The sequence below is a fragment of the Pseudochaenichthys georgianus genome, chromosome 21 (assembly GCF_902827115.2).
Source record: "Pseudochaenichthys georgianus chromosome 21, fPseGeo1.2, whole genome shotgun sequence".
NCBI classification, from domain to species: Eukaryota; Metazoa; Chordata; class Actinopteri; order Perciformes; family Channichthyidae; genus Pseudochaenichthys; species Pseudochaenichthys georgianus.
The window spans coordinates 26435066-26459148 of record NC_047523.1 but is presented as its reverse complement, the minus strand read 5'-3'; the positions used below and the strand labels follow the sequence as shown (position 1 = coordinate 26459148).

The window sequence follows — 24083 nt, the reverse complement described above, 5'->3', positions numbered from 1 at the left end:
GACCATTTGGCTATTGTCTGTTCACTTGTAGTCAGTGATGTGGACCAGGTGGTGTCTTTGTCATTCTACACGTCAAAACAGCTTAGCATTGAGCTGGAACAAAGGGAGCAAGTCATACCGTGAAGCAGCGTGGCCGAGTTGACATTATATCAGGAGGTAATTCAGAGGACACCACACTTATGAAATGTTGATGCATTTCTGCTCAAACTAGTTGTGCTTTACTAGCATTTGTTTTGAAGTGTTACATAGCTGGTAGGATTAGTATAAAGGTCTTCATTCGATAGTCAAAAAAGGAGACGTTCATTGATTAAAATCTTTATTGGTTATTTGCAAATCCAAAGCTTTATATTTCGAGCAGCAGGTCACGGGAAACTCCCGCTGATGAGTTACAATGTGTGTTATTTTAACACAGGTCTATACAGTATACTGGGCACGCATACATTATACTGTGTTCTGATGGTATCACCACATCCCTACAAGAAGGCAAACTAATGTTTCACTCTTCAAACACACCGTAGCATTACTATTCAACTTCTGCAGATTCTACATGGTCATGAAGATGGTGACCTGTACAATCCTCAACATGAGTACATGAAATGCTTAGTATTCCCCTGATTCAAGTTTTGAATGTGAAATGATTGATTTAAACGCAACCAAATTGGTCGAATTAGATACTGCTATTGGTGCAACCTTGGTTAACCTTTAAGGGAATACTCTTTGAGTGCAAGAGTAAACTGTAGCCACGGTTTGAACTTCTAAGGCTGATGCTTATCTGTACGTTTCCCTTTTCAACAAATCTGCAACTAAACAAACAAACAATATATATCCTGTGTAAGCAACCCTGATATAGTTTATTCCTCTGCACCATATCATTCCCATGTTGTCTAAAAACTATTTTACACGTACAGGAGTGTTGCCTTGTGTACATGCATTAAATACTCCGTAGAATAGCACATTGCCATGAACCCACAGCTGACACGGTCCATAACAAATGCACAATTTCTCCTGGTTTAGTGTTCTGCTGATCGAGCAAACACTTTTGAGAAATGAATGTTTTTGTCATCTGCCTTTAAAGATTAATGAGTAGGGCCTACTGAGGTACACATATTTAAAATAGTGTGCCTTTATTCTCAAACCAATCAGATTAAGTGAATGCAAATTTGAACTGAACAAAAAATGGTTTAGCACTTACAATTATCAATATGCCATATCCATTAAATGAATCTACCTATATTGAACACTTTACTGCCATGGTAACAAAAGAGGAGAGTAATACTTGTTAGGGTTATGTAAACTGTTAAAAGGAATTGAACACCCAAGAAAGTTTTCCATGGTGGCAGGAGTGAGAATGGAGGATTTAAATTAAGAAAATCATGATGTGTGATATTGTGAGTAGCACAGTGTTACGGCCCGTCCACACAGCGGCGTGCGTTGACACTTTGAATGGGGTGAGGTCACTTTTAGCTGAAATGCATCGTGGGAAGCGACGCGGAGCGTAGCTGGCGTGGCTCGCTGCAAAAGTTGAGCAATGTTCAACTTTTGACGCCTCGGCAGAAGCGTCAGCCAATCAAATCATATGCAGGTACAAGCTCTAGCCAATCAAACCGCTGCTTGTGTGTCAGGGGCGGGAGATTAATGTGATTGGTTGTTGGTCGAGTTTCAGACATGTCCGCCGGCAAGCGTCAACGCACGCCGCTGTGTAGACGGTCCGTTACAGTTGGTTGAAGGTTTATGGTTTGGTTGAGTCCTCTTTGCCATTACAAAGTGATTGGTAGAGGTCAGAGCTCAGCGAGTATGATGAGAGGACCCGTTTAAACTCATCCAGTGGGCAGTACACGCCACTACAGCCTGGTATTAGTTGATCCTGCAGAAAGATAAGCAATTTAGAGTTAACGATAGGAAGAAATGCAACAGCTTCAGGAAGAAATGCAACAGCTTCTCAAATAAACGTCGACACATTCTCCGCCCCTACCTGGTCTATGTATGAAACTTTAACAAAGGGCTTGTTGGTCTGCCGGTGTTGGTGCAGCTCCACAGTGATGTCAGCGGCGTATGGTGGCCACTTCATGTCAAAGATTCCCAGAGCCATCAAACAGGGAATCAAAGTGGTGTCATGGGCAGAGTACAAAAACAGCTTCCTGTTTGAGAGAGGGGGAATTTAAAGTGGGTCATTTGAAGAACAAACACAAAGAAGTGTGGGAAACAAAACGTTGTCTAACCTTTTTGGCTCGGACGAGGTGCCCTGTAGTTTCCCCTCAATGTTGGCTAACATTTTATGCATGAGGGGTCCCACACACAGCTGCAAGTTCTCCCTGCAAAAAACAGATATAGAGGGGAACTCACAACAAATGGTTTTCCAGGACTGTGGCCTTCTTAGACAGAGCTTGAAAATAGGTGCATCCCCTGAAACTGTGTGGAGGCCTTTTCCCTTTGAAAGCCTCCATTCTAAATCATAATGGTGTACCTCTTGCTGGGTTCATACACATGGCAGATCATGTCCACAGCTCTCTGCTCCACTTTGGTTCTCCAGGTGTCCAGCACTGATGGGCAGGGCAGCCCGTGCGCCTGTTAATGCGCAGAGACAGGACACAGTCAGTTATTAGCGATGCTGTGAGCAGCACAAACTACAGAAAGGGAACTTCCAACATGTCTATTGATGGAGACTTAAAGTAATGTTTAAGCTCATTTGAAAATCAAAATGCCCCTCTGACGTCCGATATGGAACATGGAAAGAGAAATGTAATTCATCGCCCGTTATTTAATTTTGAAGACATTTTAAGAATTCATTATCTCCTTATGATATCTTCATTAGTAAATACCATAACTGCTCAAACTCAAATCATGCTGAATCTGGTATCTTAGCTTGTTAAAATGTCTTGACCCAGATGAACTCTGTTGTTGAGTTACGCTTTGCATAACTGGCATCATGCTGGGTTGCCACTTCCGTCCAGGCCACGTCTTCATAATAATCATATGTATTCGGATAGCTTGTGGTGAGACCTAATAAAAGTCATGCGAATCAGGATGCAGCGGTGTCACCTCTCTGGCAACCATGTCATCCCTAATGAGGATGAAGTCGAGGTGCTGGTGAGCGGCGATGCCCAGCTCGCTCTGGATGCTCTGCAGGTCGGCTGCGATGTCTGGCAGAGTGGATGACTCTGCCCAGCGGTGGCTGCACAGAACACAGTGTCAGCCACAAAACACAGACACACCATGACAACCTGTCACAGGCCTCTCCACTCGCCTAATCATTTTGCACAACACATTTATCTCGCGAGAGTCCAGTTTTGGGACAGGGAGTGCAAAGGATGGTCGATGCCTGGAATAAAGATGTTGTCTACAAACCTGGCGAGGATTTTCAGCAGCTTGCATCCGTGGTAGTTAGGATACAAGATTTCAGATTCTGACGCCGTTGTGAATATAGGCACAATTTCTTTAAGTAGAAGATAACATTTCACATTAGATAAGTAGCAGAATAGAAAAATGAGAGTGCTCATATGGATCTTTACCCTACCTTTTTCTTTTTGCTGGAACAGCCCTGCTACCAGGCACTTGGCAGATTCAATGGTCCTCACAATATTAGTAGAGCGTACACTAAAAATGGAAAAAACTGGTCATGGACAGCAGCCATTTAGACGGATATCCTTTTAAACTGCACTCCATAGTGTACAGAAAAGTGTTTTTTCATTTCCTTGCTATCCTTCATGATTTGAACACTTACTAGACCTCAGCTGGGTTAAAGGTGGAGCTGAGGAAGGAGCTCTCTTCTACGTATCTTGTCCTCAGCCTCTTGCCCAGCTCGTACAGCTGCTGCATGCCCACGGTGGTCAGCTGACCGGAGAACGAGCCACCCTGCCAAGAGCGACAAACACGACCAGGTTTAACTCACAGATGTGGCCTAACCCAGGGGTTCCCAACCTTTATTGTGCCAAGGACCGGCAGATACATTAAAAAAGAATCGCGGACCGGTTGTCAATTTTAACTGATTTTAATATTTACTCACCACCAGCAGGTAGCAACAGAGGCTAATTGTATGCAACAGCCTGAACAAATACTAGAACAATATGCATCCAAAACATATTAATGTTTAAAAAAGAACCGGTGTCGTTTTTTGGTTTTTCGGAAAAACGGAAAACCAAAAAACCGACGTTATTCCGTTTTTAAACCGAAACGGGAAAACAGATAGATCAACGTTTTGGTTTGTGGTGTGTGTGACTGGCATTTGTTTTCAAAAGATATTATGATAGTGACGTTCGTTCCGGTGCACGTCCGACAGCATTTAGCACTACATCGAGATTAAGATTAAACTAATTTCTTATGGGAACACCTGCATATAGGTTACCTATGGAGTTAGCAGATGTGTGTAAATTACTGTTCATGGTCATTTGAAAACAAATGCCGGTGTCGGACAGACACAAACACACCGAACACACAGAGCTGAGCTTAGCAGAGCACATACACACACACATCATGTGCCTTGGTGACTGGACATCTCCTTCATTAAACTAATAAAAGGGGGAGTAATCGGGCAGTTCGATGTGTGTAGAGGTGTGTGTAGAGGTGTGTGTGGTTAACACGTAGCAGCCTGCAGTCACTCAAGCTGTTCTGATGAAGGTAAACACAGCGAAGGCGGTGCGTAAAAAGGCACAGCTCTCGGCGCGCTGGTGCTGCACTTCTCAGAGGCGGAGTATACGTCCCGCTGCCTCCTGGTGCTGCAGCCATTTCATGAAGTGAAGGAGGTTTTCACAGCTGCGGGCAGCAGATACCGTGAAAGTCCCGGACATGAATTCATAGATCAAGGTACTTGCGTACCATGCTGCGAATGGATCTGGCCCTTCCTACATCCAGGACATGGTTAAACCGTACACCCCAGCGCGTGCTCTACGCTCTGCATCAGCCAAACGACTCGCTGCACCCTCGCTGCGAGGGGGACCCAAGTTCCCATCAGCAAAAACACGTGGGTTTGCTATCCTGGCTCCAAAATGGTGGAATGAGCTCCCCATTGACATCAGGACAGCAGAAAGCTTACACATCTTCCGGCGCAGACTGAATACTAATCTCTTTTGACTCCACTTCGAGCGATATAACTACTAACAAAGAACTGCTAACAGAGCACTTATATACTAATAAAGGGCTGGCTTATCTATAGCCACTTGAAATGTTTGGCTCTATGAAACCTGATGTACTTATATGATTCTGTTTTCTTCAAGGTTGTGTCTTCCTGGTCGAACGCACTTATTGTAAGTCGCTTTGGATAAAAGCGTCAGCTAAATGCAATGTAATGTAAAAGGCAGACTGGTTTACTCTCCTGTTTTGCCAATCCGGTGCTTAAACAAATAGCTCTACACCCCTGGCCGACATGTCCTTAAAATGAAGTCCGAGTTTGAAATATATCTCAAATAATGTATGCACTGCCATTTCCCCACATAAACATAACAGTCTGCAATGAAACGGTTGTCTCCTGTGCGCTCCTCTTCCTACTTGGCGCACCGGTAACTTTCTCGTGCGCACGAGAGGCTGAGCCGCCGAATCCCTCGGAACATCATAAAAGCCATTTTCAACGGTTTTCTGGTGAAAGTTTAACCAGGCTACTGGATGAAATAATGACTGGTATAGGTGCGAAAAATATTATGATAACATATTTTTATATATTTATAATTCTGCAAATATAAATATTACGATAAACTCACAGCTATTTCGCGGCCCGGCAGTAACACCTCCGCGGCCCGGTACCGGTCCGGGGGTTGGGAACCCCTGGCCTAACAAACACACACCTGCGATCGCATGCAGGAATGTGGTAGAAGGATGGCCCGAGTCCATATTGTGGGATTTAGTTTTCTAAGCTAAATCCAGTGCAGTAAACCTCTTTAGCAAAGGAGCTAACTCAGCACAGGAAACGATCATGTATATGGACACAGTGGCTGGCACACACATCTCACAGGGAGGCTCTACACACAGTCCAGCAGCGTGACGGAGAGGAGTTTAATGAATGAACTCGCTTTAATGTCATCTGTGCAGCTTTGTAATGAATCCTATTGGCCACTAGATGGAGAAAGAATACTGAATCCACAAGTTTCTTCACATCTAGGGGAAGAACATTGAAATACACATAGTATAACAAGTATTTAATACACAATCACTTGTCAGAACCTGATTATACAGAGACACATAAAAACAATAGGCATTTACCAAAGCAGACACTAAATTGTGGTGCAGACAAAGCTCAGACGTAGCTCTTTGTCTCAGTAAGTGTTTAAGAAAAAGTTATTTGAACACGGTTAAAGCCTTGGAACAGGCACACCTAAACTAAATGACACTTTTCTAGCTATTACAGGTCTAAATGTCTGCTGTGGAAATGTGTTGGGCTATTATCCTCACATATCTAAGAAGCCAAGTTGCTGCACCTGAACTTGTTCCTCAGCATTCCTCCACAGGGAGCACTTACAGGATGTGTATTTTGTAAGTCGTGTAACTTTTATTTAATTTTTTTTTACTTGAACACTTTTTAATGCATGTAACATATGTAACATTAACAGTGTTGGGTGTAACGCGTTACAAAAGTAACGGAGTTACAGTAATATATTACTTTTTGCTGTAACGAAGTAATGTAACGCATTACTTATGAGATGTGGGTAATATATTAGCCGTTACAATGCTCAGTAACGCAGTTACAACACATTTTAACCCGAAATAAAATGGTGTTTTGTTTTTTAAGAATGTACTAACATAGCGAGACATTCCGACACCAGAGACAACTTTTGCGGGTAGATTAGTAAACCTGGTGTGTTTACCCTTCAGGCTTCGCGTCGGGATCTTCGGGCAGTTGAATGTTATGCACCCTCTATTCAAAAAAGCGAAAAATACAAACAACAAATTGTGTCAGGTGCGCGTGACTTGCTCCGCTGCGCGTGCATCATTTCCAAAGTGCTTCCACAGCAGTGACACACTGTGGATAATCATTTATACGAAAATGGTTAAAGCAACCATCACTAAACGCCAGCAACACTGCATCTACTGCAGACCGTAGCAACAGGTCAGATAGGGACATCACGTTACCCTCCGTTGTGGACACTAGCTTACTCCCGCCTGACTCGCCGCCCTCGCCCCCGGAACAGAAGTCTTCGTCGCCCGAAACTACGCTGCCCCTCTGCGGCCCGCAGAGGATACCACGGCAAAACAGAGCCTGCCCAGGTATATCTAAACAAGTACCCGTCTGTACAGTGGGGTTAGGCGGTCATTTTGCAGCTCGTCGTGGTATAAAAATAAGGGCTAGAATATTCATGTGAAAATAGTGCCATATTCTGCCATGCCTGTAGAAATGTTGGGTCAAAAATAATGCATACAATAGCACAGATGCCTTCACCACGAATGGCTACAAAACTCTCTCATATCCCAAGCTTATCAACGAGCTAATGTTGCAGCTGAAATGTTCTCCAGGTCACAAAGTCAACCTCACACGATGATGTGAAACCAGTTTTCAAGCACAGTAAATATTCTCTTCCCAGAGTATATGATGGGACCAAGGGGATGATTTAGTACATGGTTTTAATAATACTTTTGCTTTTCAATGTTTGCCATTTCAAACCATGAGCTGGTTCAAATCATATTTGCCTTGATTACAATATGTTCTCATTTGTTTTATCACTACAGTTTTGAAGCTGTTGTGCTTTTCTTTGCCACAGTCCACTTTGGACTGTATGAAATATTTCAGGATTGCACTTTTAACTCACTTGAAATGTCCTCACTTGCTTGGTTTCAAAACATAACAAATGCCATCATGTGTTCATTGGGGACCATCAATGCTATTTTTCATTGCTGTTGCCGGCCACTATTGCTCATGTAAACCGACTATTGCTGCGCCCCCTGTAATCTCAGAGGCACCCTTGCGGCTTTCACACCGGCGCTTTTCAGTTTCTAGCTCCGAGCGGGAGCTTTTCTGGTTCAGCTCCGGTTTCCCTTTTCAGCTCCCGCTCTGTACACACCGCCCACTGGCGCCCCAGAGCTGCCCTTGCTCATGATGTCACCGTTTACATCGCTGATTTGCTCCCCAACGGCAGCCATTACGGCAGCTCACAACAACAACTGCGTCGGGTCGATGATCGTGTTGCTTTTAATCACACGAAGCCAGAATAAATTGAATAACGACTTCTCCAACCTTATACTTTTCTACAGAGTGCCGTGGTTCATTGTTTATTAATGTGTTTCTGCAGCATTTACCGACCGCTGCAGTGCTGCTCTTCCACAGGAGTTTATTCTCCCGTTAGCTCCCGGTTAGCTCACACTGCAGCGGCCGCTCTAAAGTATTCACTGTCCGACTCACACAAGCAGCTGATGCATATCCCCAGTTCCCCTTAGCCTAAGTGAATGTGTGTCAGTCTGAATTGACACTGTTTGGTATCACAACGCTGTTATGAAAGTTTCTCTGGTATAAAACGGGTGATGTTAGCATAGCAACCGAAGCTAAACTGACTACTTGCATCCGATAGCTGCAATAATACAAAACAACACGTCTGCCTCTCTCCACAATGATCGATAACAGCGAACGGATGGTCAAAGTAAGGCATAAATAAACAGAATCACACGAAGCCTGGTTAGTGTTGCCTGACTTTATAAAGTGTGTTTATAGGCACTACTGCTTGTAGGCAGGCATAACAGTCGACCCATGGGAGGTGGGTTTAGTTTCCTGCACGCCTCGACGTGAGAGAGACGTAAGCGACGTCACCTCTTAGCTCCAAAGCTCTTGCCTCTGGACCGACAATTTTTTGGAGCTGGAAATGAAGCGGATTCCGGAGCTAAGAGCCGGCGCAGCTCCGGTGTGAACAGGAAAACCCGGCGCTTTTCAGGCTCTAGCTCCGAGCCGGAGCTGAAAAGGCGCTGGTGTGAAAGGGGCACCTGAGTCATTTTGTTCTGGAACCGGGCCTGTACACGGCCATATACTAAACACACTACAGAGCCCATTCCGTGTCCTGTTAGTGTTTACTTCCTCTCTGCCTTCTTCATTTATCTGACGTCCAGCGCTCCGTCTTTTAACCTCTTTTCCTTTCTCTTTCTTGATCCTCCTTAGCAACCTTCATTATAGTCCTTGACAGTGGTCTGTACTGGATTAACAACGTGTCACATGTTAAGCATTTAGAATCAGAATCGAGTATAAAACTAAGCCGTGTAAAACAAGTTGTTAGTAGCCTTAAGGGCCTACACAGTTGTTATGCTATACCACATTGCCCTTCACTGGATGTAGAATGAGCTGCACTAAACTACATATTAGCATTTAAAATACCTAGCCACTTCTTTTGCAGTTATTTTGGTGAAAGTAACTAAAGTAGTGTAACTCATTACATTTCAGAGACAGTAATATTGTAATGTAACTTATTACTTTCAAAAGAGAGTAATAAGTAATATGTAATATATTACATTTTGGAAGTAACTTGCCCAACACTGAACATTAAGCTGTCTGTGAGTGACTCTTTTTCTACTGTAAAAACGTACATTTCCCCTCTGTGGGACTAAGAAAGGTATTCTAATTCAGATTACTCACGCTCAGGATGTTTTTCCGATAGCTGTCTTCTACAGGAGCCGGGGGCCTGGGGCCACCGTTAAGATCTGTCACCTCATACTTGATCTGGGTGTGTGCTGGAGGCTCCAACAGCGTTGGCACCCATTGGGCCTTAGGCAAGACAATTGTGTCCAGAGAAATAATTAGTATAATATATTGATAAACAAATTGATATAAGATATAAGATTTTATGTGACATTACATCTTTTTTTGTAGCCACGAGTGCTAAATAAGAAAGAGATGTACCTCCATCACATCAGGAATTGACTTGAGCGGCGTTCGAGCACCATGTCTGAACAGGACTTGGACCAGCTTTAGTTCGTATGAAGAACTGGGATCCGTTTCACCAGGGGGGGAACTGGCCTGGTCCGACTCAGGATTTTTCTGTGACCACAGCATGGAACCAAACGCCATCGACACCGAACCAAAAACACCAGCTTTGGTCCAAAGATTCCTCATGGCTGCGCTGTGAACAAAACAGACACTTTGTTCAATGTCTGAATTAACCACACATGCATTTTCAACAATGTTATCACCTTCAAATACAATTCTATGCACATCGTGTACTGTCATATCCACCCAATTCATAAAGCAACTTATTCTGTTAATCATTGCATAATGGTCTATCTATATTGTAAGCACATTGTCCACACAATTTCAGAAATGTAGTAATACATTTAATTAAAAAAAAGCAGATAAAAGCAAACCAACCGTCGATACTGAAGGGCTGGAACCACAGGGGTATTTCGACTGAAATGATTATGTTTAGACGAGTAATCGTTGTGGCTCTAGTCTAAGGTATGCAGTAACCTGCTTGTAGCACCACTACACACATTATTTATTACGTTGAAATGATCTAGTTAATGTCATTACAATACTAAATCCTGTAAGCTCAGTAGTGGTATCCTGAGCTAGCCAACACAAATGGATGAACTTGTGTCTTCGTGATGAAGCACGGTAAGAAAAAACAGGCTAACGTTTCAACCATAGACTGTATGGTTTCAACACGAGCTAGTTACATATCGTGATAACAGGAAGTGTGACCTCCATCTCAACTAGCTAGCTCATAACCGTTGCAACGAAGCTAACTTTCTTTAAGCTAACTATCTACTTACTTTCTGAGGCGAGGTTCTGCTGCTTTATCGCGATAGAAACAGTGTTCAGTAAATTATATATTCACTTGTCATTCGGCAGGTCTTCCCCAAGTTTCAAACCAAAGGACATGTCGGGAACTGTAGGGGAGCCAATGCCATTGTACAATGAAAGTAAAGGTAAGAGCTGCGAAGACAGAACTACATTTCCCAACATACACCTCTCACTCTGACCCTTTACAGTGGAGGAATGCATCAAAGTGGGCTAATGCCCCCTACAGGCCCTCTGTGTGTCAGCACTTCACAAGTGCTGCATTCAAGATCTTTTAAAAGTATTAGCATAACATTTAATAAGGTACCAACATTGACTTAACAATCCCATAACTATACATACCTGTATGTAAAACACACTTATATTGTCACTTTTTAAATACATAGTCATTTTATATTTGTATTATTATATTTCTTTGTGTCTACTGCTATATCTATTATTATTGTTATTGTTCTTATTATTATTATTATTAATTATTATTATTATTATTATTATAATTGTTCTGCTTATGTGAATTCATACCTGTCCTATTCCATGTTTACGTTTATTTCTGTTACTGTAAGACACCTGAAATTCCCTATGCCGATCAATAAATGTTATCTTATCTCATGTTATTTAAAAAAAAAATAGCTCATAATGCAGAATTCCCCATTTTAGAATCACATTTATTGATCATATTTTATTAAAATTAAGGATGCATTAATATGTTCATCACTTAATTGTTGCACTTGGTTAAGGTTGGGTTTACTTCATATAATGCTGGATTCCTCAAACTATAATAACATATACATTGATTTGTATTTTTTATTAATAACCTTAATCTGAGAAGTAATTTGTAACTGAAGCTGTAAAATAAATGTTGTGGATTCTAAAGTACAACATCTGCATACATAATGTAATGGAGTAAAAGTATGAATAAGCATGAAGAGAAAATACTCAAATAAAGTACAAGTATGTTGTATTTTTTCGAGTAAAGTTCTTAGTTACATTCCACCATGGTTGCCCATATTTCATAATGTAGGCCTACCATAATATATATACCTATTTTTGATATGTTACTCTGACTCAAAACATATGTAGCTATTTATTACAGCAGCTGGCCCCAGGCTCTGGAATAGTCTGCCCCTCCATGTGAGGTCGGCCCATACACTACACTCACAGAAATGAATCATGGTAGAGTTTATTTTTAAGCATTTAAATCTATTTGATTTTATTTAAATACTCGTATTTTTTAAATGTATGTATTGAAATTCATTATAATCAGTATAATTCCTGTCATTTCTAAAATATATTGAATGTAATTACTTAGAGGTTAAACAATAGCATAGGTTTTTTTTTAAATCATCACTAAAGACACACTTCTTCTCTCTGGCCTTCTAGTCAGAGCGGAGCATGACACCTGACTATTCCCTGTGTTTTTCTTTTTTATATTTATGTTGTAAATTATTGTCTCTTATTGTGATTGTAGTAGTGTGTTTTTATTACATGTACAGCACTTTGGCTCGACCAAAAATCGCTTTTAAATGTGCTATATAAATAAAACCTGATTTGATTTGTCACTGTATCAATATCAAAAACTTAATATACGTGAAAATAGATTTTTTTTCTGCCTAAACTTAGAGACATTTTGATTGACTTTCCAAATTGGAAATGAGTGCTCAGTTTCCTGGCAGAGATAACGAGACAGTCTTTGTTTGTGTCAATACTACACATCCTCTCCAGTCTGTGTCCTGTAGATGTTTTTTGTTGAGAACAGACTCACTAGAACATGCAAGTGGCTAATAAAAAAAATGACTGCTTCATCATCTTCTTCCTTTCCACTTGTTATTTAGTTTAATCATTTCTATATTTATGAAGGTTTTAAAATGGTGCAAGTTGGTCTTGCACCTTATCAAGTACACTTTTCTCTGATTTTGCAAAACAGATTTATTTATGTTGATGTTGCAGAGAGATCTAAGAAAAACTTTAATTACCACATCCGGGGACACAAGCGTAGATTGTACAGTTGATGGTTTATTGATTTATAACGGGTAGTGATGACGTTTATTGCATAAAAGTCTCTGTGGAAAAACCAAAACAATGTCTGTGGTTGGTTGTTGTAGGAGATGTGTTAAACCCCCAGTTGCAGTGGATGTTCATTTACAAATTGCTGTGACAAACAACCTAAACAATTATGATACATAAAATAAAAAAGAGACACAGCAAATGTAATCGAATACATTTGAAGATATCAACTAAAACATACATTTTGCATCGGAACAAATTCACTATTTACACAATGGCTCCAGGACAGAAACAGAAAAACGAGCAATGTTTCCACCCAGTGGCCAGATCTCCTCATAACAACATTCAGACAAGAGCTCTTTCTCCCCTGGATCTCTCTCAAAAGAAATCAGGCTCCATTCTGCACACAGATGATCCTGTCACAACGCACATAATGAACACAGTTTGAATTCAAATGTCATTTATAATGTTTGGTGATTATCCTTAGTTTACAGTTTACTTTAATACTTTACTTAGTGCAATCAGGTTAGCAAGTCAAAATATGGCTTAATCTGCTTTGGCTTTTGGAAAAAGAAAATATACATAAAAACTTGGTGTATGAAAAAAAAAAAAATGTTTTTAAACTTTTTAAGGCACTGCATATGCCCTGGATGAAAACCATCCAATTTAGAGTATAGCAAGCTTCACAGTTTATTGCATATTAACTCCCTGTTTTCTCTATGTGTCTCAATTTGTTGCAGTTGGAGAGAAAAACAATGTTGTAATTAATGAAATAGTTAAGATTTGTATCATATTTCTCATTCCAATGAAATGGTTTCCCTAAGTCATCTCACGTCCAGGCATCATTGTCATTCACACTTACGTATTTTCCTCTCCTTATGTTTTTGGATTTTAACAAAAATATAAAATGTGCAATAGACAGGTATCACACCTGTTAACCCTGTTTGCTTTTCAGTTGTTCTAACACTGGGAAAGATTGGTTCACAAATACTATCTGCTCTCAGAGTTTACACATGTAAAGGTTGCATAGTCCACACACATATATCTCAGGGTCTAAAGTGAACATTTAGTCCATCCTCTGTAGTCAAGTTGCAGGCTTCAATGCCAGAGTTTGCATAATTAGGTTGTGTTCACATTCTGACCCCTTCACTCAGCAATGACACTTGTATCCTCCTAAACTGATCTTCTAGTCCCTTCTCTTTGGTTCTGAAAGTCAAATCCCCCTCCTCTCCCCGGCTAAACGGACAGATCGTCCTGTCGAGCCCGGCTGCTGCTCCCGCTGGTCTTGCTCAGGCGGCGTTTGTCCTTCATGCAGCCGGAGTGCAGCAGAGGTGATGGTGCGCAGCTGTTTGGCAGCTCTGTGGGCACGTGGTCGTATCTCATCCTCAGAAAGTCTCCCTCGTCCTCCATGTTGTCGCAGCTGTGATGCCGCTCTGTGGCCAAGTTGACTGAGTTCTGCTGCAGCGCCATCCTGTTGTTGAAGGGATGAGAGGCCATAGAGGTCAAGGGGTTCATGGCGCCATTGGCTGCCAGACACTGGCTGAAGTCAGGGGGTGGGGTGCAGGAGGCCGAGGGCAGAGGTGGGCTGTTGGGCTCCAGAGACGCAGACACCGTCACAGCTCTGTGTTTGCTCTTCTTCAGCCTCTTGTTGCGTAAACACCTCCTGCTGCTTTTCCAAGCAAGGTGGTAGAGCTCCAACACAGACAGCAGCAGAGACACACCGGCCACCACCAGCATGAAGATGATAAAGACGTTCTTTTCTGTGGGACGGGACATGTAGCAGTTGACGGGGTTGGGGCAGGGCCAGGTCTCGCACAGGTACAGGGCCCTGAGGAACACCCCGTATATCCTGTACTGCACCACGATAAATGTCACCTCCATCACTGTGCGGATCAAGATGCTCAGGATGTAAGTCTGCAGCAGCGCTCCTTTCAGGCGGAAAGGGACAGTCCCCTCAGAAGACATTTTTCCGGTCTCTTTCCGCTGCAGGTACTCCTTCTCCTCCTCCAGCTCTTCTTCACTTTCCCCTCTCTCCTCCTGTTCCTTCCTCCGCAGCTTCTCCTCTCTGCGGACAATGTGCATGGCATGGCCCATGTAGATGAGGGATGGCGTGGAGACGAAAACAATCTGCAGCACCCAGTAGCGTATGTGGGCAATGGGAAAGGCGCTGTCATAACACACGTTGGTGCAACCGGGCTGCTGGGTGTCACACAGGAAGTCGCTCTGCTCGTCGCCCCAGGAGGACTCGGCCGCCGTGCCAAGGACCAGGATGCGGAAGATGAAGAGGACGGTGAGCCAGACCTTCCCGACCGAGGTGGAGTGTTCCTGGACCTCCTCTAGGAAATTCCCCAGGAGACTCCAATCCCCCATCACTGCTCACAGGCCTTAGCACACACCTGAGACACAAAGACTGGAGATGGAGGAGAGGAAGAGCTAAAGAATAGTGCAATAGAGGTGAAGAGGTGAAGTTCCTGAGGTGGAGAATGGACATAAGAGAGAGGGGGGGAAATGAGAAAAGAGAAACAAATACGATCAGTCAGACAGCTTCTCTGTATACTCTATACGTGAAATGAGCTGTGTGTGTGTGTGTGTGTGTGTGTGTGTGTGTGTGTGTGTGTGTGTGTGTGTGTGTGTGTGTGTGTGTGTGTGTGTGTGTGTGTGTGTGTGTGTGTGTGTGTATGGGTGGCATAATGTGCATAAAAATAGCTCCTCCGTCTGTGAATTGCTAGAGGACTGGACACAGTGGCATGAGAACACCCATTTTCCCATGTGAGGGAGCCAGAGGAAGTTCAGGAGTCATGCAAAAGTAAATAATGAGGATGTTTTAAAGGAATCTCTTAATATTATACAATATGTGTTTACATTCCCTAACTCCAAATTATGCATGATAGTCAGATTGAGAGGATAACAAGCCACTGCGGGGCAAGTCAAAGCTAGGAGACTTTGTCCTTTCAACGCTGTGAGTGACCGGCCTGAGCTGCATGGTTTCTATTTTGCCTGTGGTCCCTGACCAGCAGAGTTCACTCACGACAACAGAACTGCAGCTATGATGTCCTTTCCTTTCCGATAATGAAAACCTCAGACATGATGCAATCCATCTGAGAGCGTCAATCTGATCTCTCCATCTATACACTGTGTGCTTTCACCTGCAGCATTAGTTAGAGTTTAGGTTAGACCCAAACATGGCAGTGACAGGCTGGCGAGCCTCGGCCAAGAATGACCCTATAAGGAAGTTCACAAGACAGCTTTATGTGTGCAATAAGTGACCCCATCATTGAGGGGTTAAGAAAAGCCATTGAGGGGTGACCTCCGACATCTAAATGCACGATGTACTGTCGCCTACTGCCAGCTTTTATAATGCAATTAGACTTCAAAGTTAAATGAGTTATAACACTGTAAAACGGCTGAAGATAAACTTTGACACTTATCACGTCTCAATTTAGTGTCCTACTTGGCAAGGTTTTAAAAAACGTATACATTCCTCAAACGCTGTGTGTTAAAAAGATAAACTGTTATTTTAATGGTGTGCCAGGTAGGATATACAGTATAATCGCGACAATCACAGTATAAAAAACACCAAACAGGGAGTTAATATTCTCTCTTACCACCTCTCATCTACCGCCCATTGTTATCCATGAGCAGTTGTTTCCATAATAAGTTATTCCCATTGCATAGTCCACTGTCCACTGTGGCTGACGATGACACTAGTTATGTGTGAGAGAGAGATGGTCTATGACCCTCAGTCTGTCTCCCCCCCCCTCTTGGTGTCTCTATCAAGTATATATATGGCAATGAGATGGAACATCAAAACGTTGTGCTCTTTGTCTGTGAAGCATCGAAAGAAGGGTAACAAAGCAAGTCTATGGGACATTCTTAAATACTTATCTGCCATTTAGACAGTTTCCTTATTATTACCGTATTGGATTCAATCGCAACATATGCGAGAGGAAATGTTCAACCTCTATCAACGCCGTGGCTGATGGGAAAGTGCGTAGCTCAGGAACGTTTGGTCTGCCATTTGTTTTCCAGCATATTCCTTCACACGCTAACGTCACACTGGTCATAGTTGCAAACCATGTTGGATTGTGAGTTAGTGAAGCGGGTCCTTGTCTCACTCCGGGAACTGGCTCAAAGCCCTCCTAGGATAAAGCTGATGATCTTTATTTGAACGTAAATCACAAACAGGCAGAGAGCTGAATGAGGAAGGGAGTGAGAGTCCAGGCAGCACAATAGCAGGAGGCACACATTACACACAAGCCTTGTTGTTATCAGCAGACACTGACAACAGGCTTTCCTCACCTGCGCAGACCCTGCTAACAATACATCTCCCCCTGGACTCTTTCAAAGTTGACCTTTGTGATACACCCTCATTTGTATGTGTGTCATGACTGGCTTGCTGCAGAATACAGTTGGAAAATCTAAATAATCTAGATTGAAGACAACTACTTTTGTAAAACAATGTCTTCATTTGGTATCTATTCCCTGATTTGTAAAATGTGAAAGATGAGGAGAGGTGAGAGTTTACTGATCTGTCACTGTCAGATCCAAAGCAATGCCACTATGTAAATGTAATGTGCGGCAATTAAAAAGTCCTCATCTAATTTAAGTAAAGCATCTCAAGTAAAACTCCACAATGGACGCCTTGAAAGGAGTCATTATTATTATTTTGTCAAATGCATTAACAAGTAGCCATTTAATGCTGTAGATGGTCATCACTTAATCTTTTACTTAAAGCACTATAGCTTTTAAAATATGACACTAACAGGAGTTGAATACATTTTGTTCAGTAGTCAGTAGGGTTTCTCCTCCTCCTGCTAGTGAACTGACTTATATAAGAAGCTGATTCGGGTATGAAAAGATCAATACAACTTCAATTGCCATAATAAACACTTCTCTCAAATATAGCAAAGTAAGTAAAGTACCAATAACACTGAAGCTACTTGAGGAAATGTACTTGCTCTCTACCATTGGTATAGTTATGTAGTACAGTAAACACAATAGTATGTATACACAGTATGGTATAAATTGTGCTTTTCTTTACTGAGAAAAGTTGATAAAATATGCTAATTCAAACCAGTCTGTCTCTGTCATCTCCCCTCAACGGCCACTTCCTGTTCTCAAAGGAAGCAATCTCAAAAAATATGATTTCCGAAGGACAAAAGGAATACGGTATTAAAAGTAGTGGGAGGCAGGGGGGGGAGGCAGGGGGGGGGGGGGGGGGGGGGGCAGCGAGGTCACAGCCGAGACATCCCAGTGAACTCCTTTGCTGTAAAAAGCACCTTCCACTGTGGGCCGTCTGACACCTGTGCTCCTGTGTGTCCTGTCGCAATAACCATGGATTTACTGGGATGCATCGTGCCCTTTGCCGAACACTCTGCTCTGCCTGGTGACCGTCATGGCTGTCATATTTGTTTATAATCTCTGTGGCAGAGTAATGGACTATCTGGTTCTAAGGAATTCAAAATGGTGAAGTGCGCAAATGGTGCATTGAGTCATTTCTCTTTGACGTTATATCTGAGTCCCTCTGTGCGTTTGTGTGTCCTGTGGGTAAGAGTTAGAGTCCCAGGGAACAACAATCTAAGATAAGTGTTTGAGAGTCATTATGAATAACCATGCCAGTAAGCAGACTCCAAAACTACTGTACAATCATTTCACAATTGCAGTGTCGTATCAAAGTTGACCAGACTCACTTTTAACGTGGCTAGATTATAATTTCCAGTCAGATGACACTGATTTGAGACGGCTGCTGCTGTGACTCACTGCAGAGCAACAGGAATACATTATGTGTGTTTTTCCCCACCCTGCAACAAAACAACAAATCCTGCTGTGATGCTCAGTGTTGCCTTAGATCTCAGTGGCTCTGGTCGGGACTGTGGTTTCACCTTAGGCACTTGGAAGGTTTTTATAGGATCATTAAACTATGTTTTTATTGCTGTAAACTGGCATGTGGAGGAAGGTTTCAGAGTTATATATTTCACAAAATCATAGAGTATATACTGTATAATATAATTGAGATATATCATGATGCCAGAAGTAAAAAAAATGGCCAAATAAAATGTATACTTTCGTCGATGAATTTAAAAACGGACCTTCCAATACTAGCTGGTTGCCCACAGCCTGCAGTTCATCCACAGGCCGGGAACAACAGGGGGCAGGGTTGATTTAAACATTCCTCCACTGATCTGTACCTCTCAGCACATAAGCCGTGTTTGACAGACTCCGGATCCTCACAGAGGACCAGGATACGCTGCGCCGTCCTCATAAACACACGGCAATTAGATGGCTGCATATGCATTTTCTTGTCCTGCTTCCCTTTAATATGGAATGTTTAGACTGACATCAGTGGAGGGACAAGTATTTACACAGCCTATGGTATAAAGTACAATAGTGTTATTCTATGTGTCAGCAATCTCCAAAATGATCTCAATGCACGGACATAAAAACTACATTAACTGACAAATGAATTCATCTTATTCAGTAGGAAGTAAAACACAGTAAGGAAACTCATTTGTTCTCTTGAAAAGTGTTTGACATATTCTAAAGGGACACATTTGGGCACACAGGCCCAGACTAAGGGACCAAGTTATATATTAAAACAATTGTTAAGAGCCATATCTGGCAAGCTGCCCCAGTGATTCTGCCGTAGGATATTTCATGTCTGTACAATTTCTGGTCAGGACATTTTTGGACATTTTTCTACAGTGAGTGAATTACATTAGGAATACATTTATAGTCTCAATAAATACTTGATACTTTCCTAAAAATGTATTTGATTGCTGTAAAAAAAATGTTTTGTAAAGTAAAACCATTCATTGAGGATTTACTGCATTGCTCCCACATTTTAAACATACTTTATTTGGATCCAAATCATTAGTATTTCATCTGTGTAGAAACCCTTTATGCTTTATCAAAGATTATACATGTCAAAGGCATCATTGCCGTGTAAAGAGTGATCTGAATTGCACATATTCCACATCAATTGCTCTCTGCATCACAAAGGTGGATGTACCGAAATTAATAATCTCATGATAGATATCTAAAACTCTGATAATCAAACCTTCCAAACCAGCCTATTTTCTCTTTTAGAAATGTTATATAAGATCCAATAACTAACCTAGAGATTACATATTTGCACATCTATTTTCTAGTTTCAGCTATTTGGTGCCTATTACATGGAATAAACTGCAAACTTTCCTCAAGCCAGATTTGTTAATTTTCTCAAGATAATAAAACTACAAAATCTGACATTTTGATATACTCTTGTACTAGTTTTTCTTAATTGTTGGTTATCTGACAAATTGTTTCTTGCATGCTGTTTGTCTGACTGAATGTATTTTGTTACTAGTTGGCTCCTGAGAAAATACTCCCTGGTTTACATTACATGTTACTTGTTAGACGCTTTTCTCCAAAGCGACTTTCATACTCAATACTGTGGGAAATCCCCACAGGAGCCATTTGGGGTGAAGTGTCTTGCCCAGGGACACAACGACATGCTGACTGCAGTGAGGTTTGAACCAACACCAAGGCTCTATCCGCTGCGCCACACGCCTCCTCCGTTAACTAACGTAAACTAAAGTAGAGAAACTTTACATTTAAGCTGACATTAAATGATCCCAAACAAAAATCCCCTGCCAGCAGCTCTATAACCAAAACATATTTCCCAGTTACAGTTCACTCTGCAGTGTTGTGACAGCTCAGCAACGTTTCAGTGGAACAGCCGTAGCGGAGCACGAGGAAAAGAATGTCAGACCAACCACAGTGCTCTGGGCGAACACATTGATACACAGGTTGCATCAGTCTCAGCTGACATTAACAGACCTGCATTCAGGGTGCCAAACATACCCAGGCTGCAGTTAAACTCACTTGATTGATACCCTTATTCTCTGGGTGATTAAAGCTGTTTCATTTATTGGAGTGAATAATGGAAACAAATTAGGATTATTCATTTTGTTGATATGCCCATTGGACATGAGTTTAGATCTTAAAAGACCTCCATTGTATCTGAAGCATGGCTTTTAAACTTGAACTTTTGAAGGGGGTCAATCCCAGTGTGCATTGCGGCAGCTGTTTAGCCTCAGGACTGGCGTTCATATCTCTCCGATGTGTGTCGGGATTACAATCAAGGATGAGCATGTTTAAGTTTAGCGGCATTGGCGTGTTGGAGGGGTGAGATAGGGATAGTGTGACATACAAAGTGGATCTGACGCGGGATGGGGAGGAGAATATTTCACACTCATGGGAGTCACCTGTTGCCACCACTTACAGGCCGGTGTGGATCTAGGCTGCCATATATCAGTCACACCAGCAGAAGCCGGCGCTGCTACCTTACATGGCTGTCTGGCTCTTCATCTGCCCACTGCTGTACACAGACCCACAGCCTGCTATGATCCATTGTTTGGCTGCATATGGCATTACACTGGAGCCGAAGACAGCGGCAAGGTGTTTCATGGAGAGAAATTCTTACTAACACACTCCCGACTGAAATTCCTGGATAGCTTGACAGATTAAATGAGTGGCTTGTTATGATCTTTATTATTTTCAAGACTATCTTTAAAGTCTTTGATATAAATTCATCTTTGGTAATGGATATCATATAATTTGATAAGTGAGCCTGTCACATTTTATCTTGTTTTAGCATGAGGCAACTTTACACAATCATAACCTGTTGTTTAGATTTTTACATTTGGAATACATTTGGAATAATATTTGGAAATATCTTTTATGACTTTGTTGACAGTAGGATTCCCATTTGTATTGCAGTGAGTTGTTATCTGTGGGTGTTAATGTGTCTTGGGTTTCATATAGAAAAAAATGGACACAGAAGTAATTGATGTTACCCTGACAAGGATTTGTTGTGGATACTCAAATGTTGTTTGATCTTTTATCTATTTATAAGTGTTTTATGAAGTAGTCTATATGTGGAAAGTAAGCAAGTACATTTAATAAATAATTGTACCGTTCTGAAGTACTGGAGTATTTATATGTTTTACTACTTCATTCATACTACCCTGCATTTCAGAAGGGAAAATTGTGCTTTTCACAAAACTTGATTTATTTGGTAACTTGTTGTTCTTCAGATTATGATTTTTTTTTAATGCTAGCATAGAAAGGATAAATTCTAACCTATACACAGTCAAACGTAGCCTATCAAGTAGGTCGAATCAGCTCCTCCACGGCCAGCTACAGCATACATGTTAATACATAGGTCATATTAAATGTGATAATATATAAGGTATACTAATGTAACACATTTCGACCTGCATACTATCAACTTTACTTACCAAAAGTTGAATATTTATTTCAGATAATACTTAATCTGGAATTGTTTTTAATTGCAAGACTTTCACAGTGATATTGATTTAACAATCTAGCCTGTGGTTTATGGAATTTAAGATTAAATGACATTAGTGTGTGGCTTTGACCCCAAAAGTGTGCATTTTCCTTTAGTTATTTTTTATCAATTTTCTAGCATTCATTTACGCTTTGGTGAATTGGTTAATACATGTTGGAAACACATTTTGTAAACGCAGATGAATGATCAGCCCCTGAGACAGCACAGAAGTAACACATCGTTCATAGAGTTTAAACACATTGTTGGTGGCTCTGTGTCCTCAAGTCTCCAGGGCTGCACTTTGTTTGAATATATGTGTCTCTCATGAGAGTTATAAGCAGAGAGAGAGACAGACAGAGCGTACAGTACTGCTGTACCTGCCAGAGAGGTCAGGGGCTCTAACACACACACAGACTTCACATTCACTTCAAGTTGTTAGTCTTAGTTCTCTGGTAGTATGGGTCTCACATTGTTTACCAAAAAGGGAAAGTTGTAATGTGATAACTTTAAGGCTTACCTGCTTTGAGTGGTATTGACGGCTGTTTCTGATCAAGTAGCTTCTCCTTATCTGTCGAAATCAGCCTTTAACTCAGTGGATGATTGGCAGGTGATGTTGGAGATCAGCTGACGACCAAAGGCTCAGTGTGATGGTGGGAATATTTTCTTCTTCTTCTTCTTCTTCTTCTTCTTCTTCTTTTTCTTCGTGTGAACATCAACAGCATCTGTCTCTCATGGGCGGTATCTGAGCTCAGTCTCGTCCCAACGCCAAACTGTTAGTCCACACAGGGGGCACGAGAAGAAAAGCAGGGGCATCACAAGAGTGTTTCCCCACATGGCCCTCCCTTCTGTCTCTCCTCCTCCATCTCCTCCTATCCCCCCCCCCCTCACTTTTTTTCCTTACATCCCTAGGGCTCTATTTTTTGCTGGGAATCATTCTCCGACAGCGGGAGAGGAAGTGGAATTGTTTTCTGGGATCAATGGCAATTCCGCTAGGAGTAAACTTCCAGCATGCTCTTATTTACTGTGTGGTCCTTAAAGTGTACAGCTCTGTGTTCTGTGCTGTGTTCAGGACCAGGCACTGCAACATTCTTACAGTGCAAGATTGTATAGCAAAGTTAACAATACATAACAATTCTATAATGAGTTTCTAAGGCCATTCTGTGTTTATCCATATGTTTGTATATTCATTTTGAAGGAGAGTTCAAGCAAACACAGACAACAATTGTATTTATCTATTTAAATTGAGCAAACAATGAAGAAAACATACATAAAGTACGTTCAAGGTTCAAGGTTTTTATTTTGTCATACGAACATAGCTACAGTGTAGTTATGACGATGAAAATCTTAGGTCACAGGCTCCTCCAACAGTGCAATACAATAAAACAGAAAAGCAGAAAAAACAGTAAAATAGTGAAATAGTGAAACAAGTTATTGGAATATGATATATTAGATACATAGTTTCTAAGTAGCAGCCAGATGAATGTTATGGATGTTGTTTCAAAAGTTCAGGTGTTTAATAGTCGTATGGCCTGTGGGATGAAACAATTAGTAGATTGTTACCTTAAAAGATGTTGGTGGAAATATTGTACCATGTTCATCGTGTCACTCCTGCTCTAAAAGGAGCCTCCACAAGGTCTGAAACCACTTGCTGAAGCTTAGGATGTGAACAAAGAGTTAGATAAAACTGTCATATGAGGTGTGAGTTTTAAGTCAGAACAATCTCTCTGCTCCGCAGCCTGCCTGCAGATACATGCTGCATTACATAATGGAAATCTTTGGGTTTGATTTATCCTTGCTGAAGGGGCCAACGTGCATTCAAATGGCTGTAGTTATGTGTGGAGGGCACACAGTAGATTTGAGAACTCACACGAACATTTATAATGTACATTTACTCATGATGTGACTTTATTCATCATTTCCAACATTAGATCTGTGTTTGTTTGTCAAACTCACTCTCTTTTTTTGTATTCAAGATTTCCTTTAAAAGGAATAGTTTGACAACTTCAGAAATAGGCTGAATGACTTTCCTGCCTGGTGTTGGATAAGAGGACT

General features: G+C 41.6%; 2 protein-coding genes across 3 annotated transcripts; both read right to left on the bottom strand.

Annotated features, from left to right (window-relative positions):
- Positions 1-299: 299 nt before the first annotated feature.
- acp6 (acid phosphatase 6, lysophosphatidic) lies at positions 300-10862 on the bottom strand. 2 transcript variants are annotated; one of them, XM_034109892.2, is made up of 11 exons: positions 10669-10862; positions 9800-10019; positions 9536-9664; positions 3722-3852; positions 3515-3594; positions 3346-3433; positions 3040-3172; positions 2465-2565; positions 2220-2312; positions 1973-2138; positions 300-1864 (listed from the first exon to the last, which is right to left on the bottom strand). In XM_034109892.2, exons 2-11 carry the CDS (start codon positions 10010-10012, stop codon positions 1730-1732), a joined length of 1269 nt encoding a protein of 422 aa, XP_033965783.1. In that variant the 5' UTR covers positions 10013-10019; positions 10669-10862; the 3' UTR covers positions 300-1729. The 2 variants fall into 2 exon arrangements, with proteins under 2 accessions (XP_033965783.1, XP_033965784.1); XM_034109893.2 differs by lacking the exon at positions 10669-10862 and adding an exon at positions 10265-10654.
- A 1827-nt stretch (positions 10863-12689) lies between these two features.
- On the bottom strand, positions 12690-22812 carry gja5a (gap junction protein, alpha 5a). The gene is made up of 2 exons (XM_034109894.1): positions 22549-22812; positions 12690-15171 (listed from the first exon to the last, which is right to left on the bottom strand). The coding sequence occupies exon 2, from the start codon at positions 15068-15070 to the stop codon at positions 13937-13939; it is 1134 nt and encodes a 377-aa protein (XP_033965785.1). The 5' UTR covers positions 15071-15171; positions 22549-22812; the 3' UTR covers positions 12690-13936.
- Between the last annotated feature and the right edge of the window lie 1271 nt (positions 22813-24083).